Here is a 13,014-nt window from a genome sequence, read left to right on the forward strand (position 1 = left end):
TTATAACAATCAGTATTAATCTCACATTGTTTAGCAGATCTCTGGTCTCTTAACATATTTTACAAATGGTTTTCCTTGTATGTATTTAAAATGGAACATACCAAGTAGACTGCTGGTTAAAACAACCTGATACTGATTAAACATTACACTTTTGTTCAGTTTTGCAGGCATCTTATTCTGTCAGAAAAAGGTCATATTGACTGGAAGCTGATGTACTTTGCACTTCAGAAATATTATCCCATAAAGGAACAATATGGAGACACTTTACATTTTTGTCGTCACTGCAGCATTCTTTTCTGGAAGGTAAGACATGATTTGTCTGAAATTTCAGATTAGAAGCTTTGTACCAATTGGGAGAAATCTTGCTTAGATGAATGGTGTGGTATCTAGAAGTGTTTTTTCCCAAACCAAGAGTGATCACTGTTCAAAAATATGCAAAGCTTTCCAAACAAACCAGTGTTAAGCTTGGTGCTGTGTTTAGTAGTGAAACGTTTCAGGAAGCTATTTTGAGATCAAAAATATTAATTTCCCATTGGGAAACAAAGAAAGTAGCTTTGATGTTATTGGATGTACAAGCAAAAAGATGATCCTAATTTCTTTTTTAAGTTTCTGATTGATATCCAAATGGAGAATTTCCTTCAGTGAGGTCAACTTTGCAAAACGAGTCCACAAAAGTTACTAGCCCATGAAGTCTTATATTTAAGGTGAGGCAAGTGAAGTAGTCAGCACTCTAGGACAGTCATCCTCAACCTTGTGCCTTCCAGACATGTTTGGACCGCAACACCCAGAATTCCCAGTCAGTGGCCCTGCTGGATGGGGATTCTGGGAGTTGCGGTCCAAATGCTAGAGGCCAGCTTAGTGAGCAGGTTTGTTTACTGATGCCTGTTCAAAAGAAGAGACCTGCTGAATCAGACCAAAGGCCATCGTTCTCTGTCTCACAGTGGGCAGCCTGGTGCTTCTGAAGCCAAGAGGAACAGGAGGGCAGCAGCCACCTTCTGCTGCAGTTCTCCCAGGTGGCTGGCATTTGGAGTTCCACCTCCTCTCTTGCTAGATGTACAATCCTCTTCTTAGCACACCTGGTAACATCCAGAATTACTTCTAGGGATGCTTTCGCACACGAGCTGTTGCTTCCGTCAGACTTGTAATGAGACACATTGCACTGCAAGTGTCTGCGTCTGCATGAACAGCCAGCTCAGCTCAGTGTAAATGTAGCATTCAAGGATGCAGAAGCAAAAGGAGGATCATACTTATTGAAGGATCACATGTGAGACAGAAAGAGTCAGAAAAATACTTATGTCTCAGAGAGAGAAAGGATGACAAGATGAGAAGTCAGTAATATCTAATATTAGTCATTGACAATGACCACTAATCATTTTAAGAGCTTTCTACTCAATGTTCCACCATTAGCATTTTAAGTTATCTACTGTGAGATCCTGCACCCATTTGCTTGAAACCAGGTCCCCATATAGCCAAGAGTCTGTTTCCAAGACATGCTTTGAGAATATGGTTGCCCAGGTCATATGTAGTAGCAGTAAATCATGAGCTAATCAACCTGTGATTTGCCAGGTTTTGTGGAACATGCAAGAGTCATTTCAGCTCTGCATAATTTTCAGTTGGCGTGCTCACAGTTTCTTCGCTGAAAAAAATAAACTCACAGCGCTAACATGGACACTATGGGGTGTTTGTGGATTACACAACCCGTAGTTCTTCTTCGTGGTTTCTGTGCATCACACAAATGGGCTCTGCTCCTTCGTGGAGTCTATTGCTGGGAAGGTTCTATGGGTAAGTGGGAGCCCTTCCCCTTCCTCTTCCTTGCATCCATGGGAGGGGCTCCTGCCCATTTCCTCCCTTCCTTTTCGATTGCAAGCGTGCTGAGAGGAAGGGGAGGTGTGAGGTGTTTCTGTCCTCATTCTGTGCTCAGAGATTGGCAAACCAGCTCATGAAAACTGCCCTATAAGCTGTCCAGCCTTCAACTCATGGCTCCTTCAAGGTCTCTGTCTACCTGACAAAGGCCGTAGCCGTAGCCCTCCTCTCAGAGATCCCCCTGCAAGAACTATGCAGAGCTGCCACATGGTTTATGCCCTCAACATTCACTGAGGGCTAGAGGCCCACACAAGGGCCGACCTTTGTCCTCCAGTGAAGACACCATCCCTGCGTCCTTGACACAAGCTTGCCAGCTACCCATATGTGTGATGCACAGAGACCATGAAGAAGAAATTCAGCTTGCTTGCCTGTAATTGTTGTTCGTCAGCTGATCATCTGTACATCCATACGGCCTGCCACTGGTGTGGCCCCTCTGATGATTGCCTCCTTGCTTGCCAGGGGCTCACAAGGCCAGACTGGAATGGCACAACATTCCTCCCTCAGTCCTGGGACCGCTGGTGGTCTCCACAGAACTGAGGGAATGGCTGGGAGCCTCTCCCATGTAAACATGGAAGAGAAGGGGAGCGGCTCCCACCCAGTTGAACACTTCGTTGTAGAATCTTCCTGACAACTGGCTCCATATGTGTGAATGCACAGATGCCCACTCAAAGAATGATGGTTACAGGTAAATAGCCTGACTGTAACCTTCAATTCTTATATTAACTTTCAGTTGTTAAGCTGGAAACAATGGTACAGGCCTGATTGCAAGTAACAGCAGCAGATTGCAGCTTAATTAATGCCATGTGTTCTGGAGCTTTCTTGAATATTCGACTTTTATCAGGTCGCTACATAACATAAACCCAAACCTTTAAAGGTTAATATGGGTTAATGAACCAGCATAACACTAAGCAACTAATTGTGGGCCTGCTGTGTCCACAGTTTGCAATTGTTATATGTGTGTTTGGTTAGTGTCTGGGTTTGCATGCCATATGACAACTTTAGGCTGAAAGGAGATTGACAAGAGAAGTAGCTTGCAACCAAGAAAAGTAATTAAACCACGAGTTACTGTTGTACCTGTGTCTCCCTGCCAGTATCTCATGAGAATTGCCCTGTTTATGAGAAATGAAGATAGCTGTCACTAAGTAATATAATTTGTTGGATTCAGAGAGTGAAGCAAATAATGGTAGTTATTTATAGTCAAGAACGTCTACAATATCACAGGGGTTCAGTACCTTCATAGGTGGGGTACTAATGGCTGGTTATTTTCACTTTCACTTGCTTTAAAGTGGGACAACACTCCAGCCATAAGATGGCCTAGGTAGCAATGCTTTGCAGAGAGCTGTTGTAGCCATGTCTTGATCATTGCCGCTTGTTGCCACTGTCCAATAAAAATCTTCTTCTCTTTTGCTTTACTGCCCTCCTTCCTGTTTCTTCCTTCATGACCTCAAAAGGACTACCACCTTGCTTTGTTACTTAAGGTACTTCTGTGTGCTTTTCATCCTGGCTTTCTTCTGTGCTTGGGGTGTGTAGCTGAAATAGATATGCTTTCTTGTAAATGGAGTGTCACAGTCCTGAGCATGTGGCTCTCACAGCTGGTGATTGCATAGAATTTGTCTCTGAATCTAGGGTGCAGCTTTTCAAGACCTTTAAACAAACACAAAAGTGATCCTCTTTGCTTCTTGGTCTAAGTGGGTGCAGCTTTCAGTTAACTCCTGTTCTTAAACACCAGGAAAAAACTTTTCAGTAGAAATGTGGTCATACTGGAATTACACTTGTAAGAAAGCTTGATCTCCTGAGAAGGCGTATTTTAAAACTTAAAGGCTGTTTTTGTTCGGTCGCTTCTGCCCTAGATGCGAATGAGCAGGGATGTCTTTAATTATTTGCTGGTTGCGGGTCTCTAGCTATCTCCTAATGAATATAGAATTGGAGGCATGGGAAGAAGAGGCTAACCCTGTGCATTCTGCACAGCAGGGCTGATGGTGACTCCCACCGCTCCAGGGTTTCCCACCCCGGCAGGGACCTTTCCAGCCACACAGCATGGCTGATGGCAAAGAGGAAGCCCTGCAAATGGCCACCCACCGAAGAGATGCATCGATTGCATTTCCACCCCGTTCTTCCTCTAAGGATCTCCGGGTGCTGTGCTCCCACTGCCCCTCTGTTTCTGCGGCAGCCCTGTTGGGTGAGTTAGGCTGGGACACGGTGACTCTTCCAGCGTTACCTGGTGAGCTGAGCCTGGGCCGCCCCAGCTCTAGCTGGATGCTTGAACTGTTCCAGCGAACTGCCTCCATAGAATGCACACAGGAGGGCTGAAGACCACAGGACAGAATCTAACCTGAGAGGGAAATTAATTCCCAGCCCAAATGCAAGGATCTGTGGCAACCATCTTTTTACAGGCGGTGTCCTGCGTAATTCAGAGGCAGTCTCTCTCTGCACCATCTGCCATAGCAGCGGTACTCCTCCAAAGGCCTGCCATGCATGCCTGGGTCACATGGATTAAGGACTGGTAGTGTTTGTTTGTTGGCTGGCCACGTTGCTGAGCAGGAGTTCTCCCAAGGTGGCATGCCACCATAAACGGCACAGTAGAAACTGAGTCAGCGTTAAAAGAGCAATAGAAACAATAGGATTGTTCCACTGTCTGAAGCTTCGTCTCCTTCACCCACCCCCTTTCTGGCTTTTAAGAGGGCTTGCAAAGGTCCAGTGCGGCATGATGGTTGCTGTGTTGGACTGGGGACCTTGGAGGTCAGGTTCTCATTCCCACTTGGCTGTGAAGCTCATTGGTTAACTTTAGGCCAGTCACTTATTCTCAGCCTAACCTACCTCACAGGGTGGTTGTTGTGAGGATCAAAATGGTATGGAAGAGAAACTCATAAAGCGCCTTGGGCTCCACACAAGGTTAAAAGTGGGATTTAAATGTGATGCAGCAATATTATTTTACTTTACTTTGACTTCAGCTTGCTATTTTGGGTGTTTTCTCTTCTCCTTTTGGATGGCTCTTCATATTTCATTGTAACCTTGTTTTCATATGGCAACCTGCCTAGAAGTATAAAAAGGTGGGCTAGTTGTTTGTAAAACAAGCGTTATAAATGTGCCAAATCTGAGTGGTGCTATATTTGCGCCACACAGCATAGAGGTAACTTCTTATTCTGCAGAGTGTTCAGAACTATAGTCAGCTCCCTAGATCAGCCTTCCCTAGTCTTGTGCCTTCTGGGTGCATTTGGACTGCAGCACCCAGAATTCCTAGTCAGTGGCCCTGCTGGATGGGAATTCTGGAAGTGGTGGTCCAAATACCTCTGAAGGTTGGGAAAGACTGCCCTAGTTGACTTGGAGCACTAACGAAGTGGCTAGCATTCCCACCCTGAGATGGAAGGAGAGGATGGAGGCATATAGGAGTTCATACAAACCGTGGAGAAGGCCACTTGATTGGGTGTGTGGGGACAGATGTAATCATTGCTTCAGGGTACAGGAAGCAGTGGAGGCTGGTCGCTCCAGTGTCAGGAACTGCTCTGAGCTATCCATGGTGCTGAGCCTGGTTGGGTAACTGGGTTCAGCACTGCGGACAGCTCCTTTAGAGCTCGGGCCACAGCAGCTGTACCACCCAGCTGACATTCAAGCCACTCCCAGGACATTGTTTGCCGGGAATTCAGTTTGAGTGCAGTGGTGTGTAACACGGAGTCAAGATTTCCATTCCTAGCTATCAGGACAGGCTTCACAACAGTGGTTCATGGAGAAGCTTGGGGAGGGGAATGATGGAAGTGTTACATTTCAGCTCCTTTTGACATGCATTCCATGATCAGTTGTCATGGGAATAGCACACTCAAGAATTACATTGAGGTTTGAGCAGGAAAATGGTCATACTTGTTCCATTATAGTGCACAGTGGAGGTAGTGCAGACTTTCTGTTGGCTTTTATTTGTATTTTAACAGCTCCTTTTAAAAACTATGCAGTGATTGGCATTTAAAAAATGAAGAATAGACGTGGTGTTCTCTACTCTGATAAGCAGCATCCAGCCATTCTGCTGTGTGTGGCCATCATCATCTTGGGTGGGAAACAATGGGAGTTTCTTTAACTTGGCTGAAAGATTCAGCTGTGTTTCTTTGAACAGCTTGGCTAAAGGGAGGTGTAAGTGTAAATTTACAAGAAATAACTCACCAAGGCTAGAGATCCCATATTGAACTGGAAGGGCAGTAGAGGGCTGCTAAATGTTCTGTCTCGGGTTTAGGAAAGAGCCCAGACAAAACAACCTTTTGTGTGAATTCACCTGGGATGTGGGACCGTCATTCACCCAGCAGGAGATTGAAATCTGTTAATTCAGAAGACAGTTTTGTTACTGTGATTGCTGAAAACAGACCCCTCTGCTTTAGTGTGACAGAGGCACAGCACTTTCTTTTTTTAGACTGAAAATGTCAGAAAGAAGACCTACATTGTGCAAGTGAAAACTGTGCATCTTTCCTGTTTGTTTCACTCTGCCTTCCAAGTTACATTGCACAGCAGAATTTAGCATTCTTCTGACAGGGTGACTTGATTGTGGACGGGGTTGTCATAGAGAATAAGGCTGTCAATGGCTACTAGTCACAATGGCTATATATTGCCTCCAATATCAGAGGCAGTGTGCTTTTAAGTACCAGTTGCTAGGAAACACGAGGAGGGAGGGTGCTCTTGCATTAGCATCTTGCTTGTGCGATACCCATAGGCCTCTGATTGGCCATTATGGGAACAGATTGCTAGACCAGATAGGCCTTTCATCGGAGCCAGCACAGCTCTTCAGTGATGCTCTTACTGAGTGGTCTGCTGATGGCGGAAGGAAAAAGTGATTCTTAGCAGCTAGCAAGCTTTGTCTCCACCATTCATAAAAAACAGGCCTGTTTTCAGAAGGAACATTTATCAGCCAGATTTTCTTGGGCGGATGTTGCTACTGAGCAGATCTTTTAAGCCCAGTTTGAATTATTCTAAGACTACTGCAGCAGGAATAAGCTGAAACTAGGAAAGGGTGCATAACTTGAGCCCATCTATGTAAAGGAAAATTTGCACCCTAAACTGTGCAAATAAATTTTGGGGAAGGGCTGTTGTTCATTGGGAGACTGCCTGCTGTGCATGTAGAAGGTCTTGTGCTGAATCCTTAGCAACTTCAGGTAGGGTTGGGATAGAGCCTGGGGAACCACTGCTGGTCTGTACAGGCCACAAGGCAGCTTCCGATGCTCCTACACTGCAGAGCAGGCTCCTGTAACCTGGAGCCCTCCGGTTGTTTCGGGCTACAGCTCCCCAGATTACTGACTGTGCTGGGGCTGATGAGAGTTAAAGTCCAAAGCATCTGGGAGGCACCGGTTTGGGAAGCCTGCTCCCAAATGTTCTTCAGCAACTATACAGTTGCTTGCTGGGTACCTATTAAAGCTCCAAAAGGCTTTTGGCCCTGACTCAGAGTTGATTTAAAAATAGAAGTGGGAGACCTTGAACAAGGTACATCTTAACTGTTACCATATTTAAACTTTTGGCTTTAGATGCTACTTTATAAGCAATAATCAACTTTCTGTACAGAAAGAGAAGAAATGATACCCTTCCTTCCTTCCTTTTCCCTCCCTCTTTAGGACACGGGGCATCCCTGCACAGCCAGTGATCCGAACAGCTGCTTCATGCCAGTGTCTCCTCAGCACTTCATAGACCTCTTCAAATTTTAAGTGCAATCTTCTTTTTTTTGCGTTTTTGTCACTTTTTTCTTTGTAGTCATGCAGTTATGTGTATAATGCTTTTTGCGCAATATTTCTCTGAATATGTGTTGTAGTTAAAAGGGGATGTAAGAGGTTCAGGAGGAGAGAATATTGATGAGAGCCTCTCATAAATATGGCTAGTAAGTAGAGAATTGAAGGGAAGTCACTTTGAAAGGGAAGCTACATCATCAAATTTGGGACTTTTGTTTCTCCAATCATGTAATTTTGTTAGGGCTATGGTGGATGCTGAGTGGAGACAAGCTGGCAGTTTGAGGAGGTGAGCTGACCAAACACAGATCACGTATTCATAAACCTTCTCTGTTCTCGTCCTATTCCAAATGTACGCAGCTGGCATTTCCCATAAATATCCCAAGGGGACTGTTGGGGCTTCTTTGTACATGTCATGCTGACTTGCGAGTGTTGCACCCCAGTAAATCATCGTTGTGCATACCTTTAGTGCATCCTCTTATGAAAGAAGCCAACCCTGTTTTGTACATACATTATGCAGAATATTTATTTTCTTACAATCTATTTTATTAACTACAGCCAGCCTGTCCCGAATGATGTGAGCTGCTGGCTGCTTTGGTGGTGTGGAGTTTTCTGATGGTGGTCACATTTGTTTGTATGGTGTTGTTTTGGTCCTTTGATTGGGCTAATGTTAATCATATCTGCCATTGGGCTTTTGGAAAGAAAGATCTCACTGAACTTTGATAAAGAAATTAAAGAATGCCACTAAGTTTCCACTGGTACAAATTGAAGTTCTGCAATGGAAGCTAAGCTGAAGAGGCTGAAATTCTCTTGGAAGCTACACTGGCGCTCTGCAGATATGAAAAGGCATGTGGGAGGAATCAGTGTAGCAGCAGACAAAAGATGATTTGTGTGTTCTGGAAGTCTGAAACTGTCCTTTCAATGTAACATAATTTACAGATGAATACAGGCCTTACAGTATATACCATACTGTGTTTTGAATCTATTTTGGACCCAAATAAATCACATTCCTGCCTTTTAACTGTTGTCCAGAGTTTTGTTTTTGTGTCAGCACCTTATGACTCCTGGTATTTGAAGACAACCCCGTTGATTTAAGTGCTGCCTACTTAAAGTATGCATGCTTGCAATGGGATCGGCAGGAGTATTGGTCGAGAGAGCAATGCCATAGAGGAAATGGCAAATTTCCTCCTCTGGGTGTGGTGGGAAGTCCATCCTCGTGAGAAAAGCCTAATCATGATTGACCTTCCCGGCCACCACAGAAACCTCTGCAGCAGCTTCCTGCCCACGGCTGGGCCTGAAACCTTGTTAAAGGAGGAAAGGAGGCATGCCTGGACGTGCTGGTCAGCAGTGGAGGAGTGGCTGTCCCTCCCCAAGGTCCACAGACCTCTCAGCTGCAATCCCAAAATGGGGAACATTAGGCCAGCTGTACGACTAGTCTAAACGAGTGTTGTTTTTCTCTAGAGAAAAGCCTGGAACAACCCCCACCCGTGCTTGCTTCTCCGGCTAATCTTAGGCTAGGCTGGAGATACTGAGAGCATAAGATGGCTCTCTTGTGACTCTTGGTCCTGTAGGAAGGCCAGCAAGTTGACTTTGCGGGTCCGTCATACTGGGTATTGATATCTTTAGTATGTTCATAGCACCTGCCATGAACTTAATGAAACAGCCCTGTGAGATAGAGAGCATCATTGTTTCCCCTGTATATTGAGGGTGGGCAAGAGCAGCTTGCTTAAGAACCTAAAGCAATCACATTGGGGTAGGTTTCAGAAGGTTTGGGGAGCACATCAGTTTGCAGCAGGACAAAAAGTAAATTTAAGGTGTAATTCTAGTTGATTATGCCCTCACTGCTTGGAAGTTCCCAAACTTGGAGGGTTCTTAGATTCCAACACTTTCCTGGGCTGAAGCAGGTAGGGTGGGAGGTGCACTAGAAGCAGTCTTTGCTCCCCTGTCCTCTGTGCTTGGTGACACATTTGATGGGCTTTTTAGCCTGTCTGCCAAGGATATTTGGGGGGGGGGGCGGCGGCGGGGGACAGGATACCTTGTATCTTCACCTCTATCCTCCCAGCCCACTGGACTCCCCCTTCCCTCTCCCTCTGAAGTCATTTGGGGAGGCAACTGGGTCCAGTTCTCTCCCTGCTCGCTGCAAAAGAGGGGAAGCCAGGGTTGAATCTCCCCTTCCAAGGCCAGAGCACTGCCTGGGATTTTCTGAGCAGTTCTGTGGTCCTTGGAATGTTCTAAGAACATGGGAGAATGGGGTGAGGAGCAAAGCACACCACTAAGGACAGAGCATGCTCAGTGGCCATGAAAACAGCATGTGGGAAAAAATGTGGAAAACAGCAGGGAGGAATAGAAAGGAATGGAGTGTTCTAGAGGGGGCATGGCTGGCTGGCTGGCTGGAACAGTGAGCAAGATCCTCACTGCAACACTTCCTCGCAGGTGCCTCTTTTTTCCATTTTACGGTCCTCTGTGCCCAACCAGAAGGAGTTACTGAGGGTAGCTACTAAGGGCAGGGCTTTTCAGTGGTGGTGCCATGCTTGGTTCATGCTCCCCCAAAGAGACTCACCTGACATCTCCATTAAGGTTCCTTTCAGTACTGAGTGAAGATCTTTTCCTCAGACTATTAGGTTTAAAAACAAATCTCAGATCAGACAACTGTATTTTCTTTCAGATTTTCTTCTAGATTTACTATTTTAAGTTATCTTTAATGTTTAGCTGCTTATGCTGTATGGCTTTAAATATTTTCATTTACCCTCCAGAAAATTTCTTGTGAACGGATGGTATAAGACTGTCATAAAATAAAGCCAATTGCAAGCTTTCCTGGCAAAGTCTGGCTGCCTCCAAACTCCTCTGGTTTTGAGAAATTCTGGTATCAGAAGTTGCAGTACCAACCTCCTAACTAAAATTCCCTGTTATATCAGAATGTATTATTTGATGCTGCACACTAATAACAGTATATAGTAATAGGTCCTGATGGATGGTTCTGTATAACCAAATGGTAAAAACTGGATAGAGGGCAAGTGCCCATGAGTTCCCCCTGTCTTGTTCATTCCAGTTTCCTGGAAGCTTTGTCATTCTTGGGAACAAGTTAAAGAATAAGATGAGGAAACATATTTGAATAATATGGGTTGGAGACATACTCGCCCCTTCCCCAAGTAGGACTCCTTCCATTCACAGTGGAAACTAGGATCCTGCAAAGGTTTTCCCCTGGGGAAAAAGCAAAGGAGGCAATTTTCTTATGTTTCTGCCACTGCTATGCTGTAATATGAATTCCCTATTCCTCTTGAAACAGCATGGCTGTTGGAACTGGGGGCTTCAGAGGGAGGAAAAGTTGGAGAAAATTGCTATGCTAGTCTCTTTCTGCAGCAGTGGGACTTCATTGAGTACAAGCCTGGATCCGACACACTGTGCTCAAAGGTGTGGGTTAAATTATGTGAGCTAGAAATATTTAGAGAGCAGGAGGGAAAAATAGAAATGACATTCATTAGATTGGTTGCTTATCCCCAACTATAAATGCTTGCCTGATTTAATAGGTCTTTTATTGCTTCTGCAGATTAGCTGGATTTAAGCTTTGTTTGCCCTTGGAATCGAAGGAATAACAAAACTGGAGAGTAGTTGAAAATACAAATCACAACTTTCCACTGTACCTGAAAAGTGCTGGAAGCCACATTCCCTGTGCTGCTGACCTTCTCGTTCCTAGAGGAAATCTGTTTTGGCATCATTTCTGGTCACAATGCAGTACTGTAAGCTGTGGCAGCGGGGTGGCCTAAATCACCTTTCCAGAATCCTGCCCCAACCCTTTCTTATGAAAAAGTCCTAGAATGGGTGAAACCAGTTGGGCAAGTTTAGCCAGGCTGCTCCCCTACTCTTAATGGAGATGGGCTGAGAGATCGCTGGAGCAGGTGCAGGGCTGATGTGCCTTTTCTCTGTTTCCAAAGGAATGTGCTGATTCAGAGGTCTCTGAAGCAAGCAGCATCCATACTTTGGCAGATCTGTGCTAAAACTGGATCTGCAAAGGTGGTGGCAACCGGGGCGGGGGCAGGGGAGGGGACTTGCACTTTGGGTTCCTCCAGAGCTCTGATGGAGAACAGAAATCTATTCAAGGGTGAGTACTGTGGATCCCATCGGACACTCAGCCTGTATATGTGTGTGAATAAATCTTGTAATACAGAAATCCTGTAAGTTTCCTGTGACCTTCTTCTAAAGGACACTGAAGCCTTAGAACCACTAAAATTTGTCACTGCTCAGATACGATATTTAGCAGTCCAAATCCAGAATGTCTGAGGCAACGAAAGACTGGTAGTTAATGTGGGAAAGTGTTTAAAGCTGAGGAAATAAAAAGAGGAAAAAGCACTGCTTCAATTCTTGGTTTTGTGACATAGGAATTATGACAAATTGCCTGCACACTATTCCCCTGCATAATTTGGCTTTTGCTTACAAGAAACACATATGCTGCAGCTTAATTGGAGATGCAGCCATTTTTCCACATGTACAGTGCCTCCTGTGCTTAATCGCCTGTGTCAACTAGGATTTTTACATTGCGTAAAAGACAAAGATCATGCGGTCAGGCTCGCCATATGCACACAAGGAAGCTGAAACACAGTTGGAAGGCAGTGAAGGGAAGAGATCAGTTTTAGGAAGTATTTCAAGTGAAGAAGCAAACTTACTCTCTCAAATGCATCAAGCTTATGTGGGGTGGAAGGGGGCGTAGTCACACCAAGCCGGGAAATGATTTTTTTTTTTTAATTAAAGAAAGCTCAGATTCTGTATATTACCATAGTTCTGGGGACCAGTGGTTTCTACGGTTTTTGGTTCCAACAGTGGAAAAACAGTGTTAGAAGCCTGGAACAGAAGCTTTTGTTGAAGCTCCATGTCTACAGGAGGAGGAGGATGGCAGGTTAACTGGGTTAAAAAAATACCACAACCAAAAACAGAGGGAAAGTCTTGTAGTTAAGGGAATAATGCCTCTCAGAGAAAATGTAACAGTGGCTTCAGTGAGTTCTGTTCCTGGAACTAAAGGAACGCAGAGATGACTGAAGAAGGGCCAAGAACTCCTTGTACACACAACTTCCACTAAATGCACCGAACTGCTTGCAGCATGACCATTTGCTAACCATGAATTTCAGAAAAAACAAAACAAAAAACAGTTCTGAGGACAGTTCTTATGGTAACTAAAGGTGGTGAGAGGCTCATGTTAGGTGTAAACAACTACAAATTGAGTAAGAACCTTTTTGGCTGGCATCCCATTGTTTTCAGGAGCATCTGTCTTCATGAGACAGGCTCATCCTGTCTTAAGTTTGTCCACCTGAATTTCTTTTCCTTTAAAGTCCCTTTGCTCCTCTTCAGGGATTAATTTTGTATTAGAACTACACTTAGGATAAAAAGTACTTTTAAGATTAGTTTGGAGGGTGGGAGGAGTTTTGAGAAGGACTCAGCACCCCTTCTAACACATTAATCCTAACCATAC

The 13,014-nt window shown here is 44.7% G+C and overlaps 1 protein-coding gene across 6 annotated transcripts in view; it reads left to right on the forward strand.

The window, feature by feature from the left end:
• FBXO25 (F-box protein 25) overlaps positions 1–13,014 on the forward strand; it is a 37,347-nt gene that overhangs the window by 20,210 nt on the left and 4,123 nt on the right. For 2 of the 6 annotated variants that reach the window (XM_044418909.1, XM_044418876.1), the window contains exons 9-11: positions 160–303; positions 3,315–3,341; positions 7,446–8,574. In XM_044418909.1, coding sequence (XP_044274844.1) covers positions 160–303; positions 3,315–3,341; positions 7,446–7,535 — 261 coding nt within the window. In that variant the 3' untranslated portion in view covers positions 7,536–8,574. Of the gene's footprint in view, positions 1–159; positions 304–2,322; positions 2,549–3,314; positions 3,342–7,445; positions 8,575–13,014 lie in introns of those variants that run through there. The other 4 variants (XR_006413621.1, XR_006413623.1, XM_044418893.1 and 1 more) reach the window with 4 other exon arrangements.

The sequence above is a fragment of the Varanus komodoensis genome, unplaced genomic scaffold (assembly GCF_004798865.1).
Source record: "Varanus komodoensis strain SLA01 unplaced genomic scaffold, ASM479886v1 scaffold10, whole genome shotgun sequence".
Taxonomy (NCBI): domain Eukaryota; kingdom Metazoa; phylum Chordata; class Lepidosauria; order Squamata; family Varanidae; genus Varanus; species Varanus komodoensis.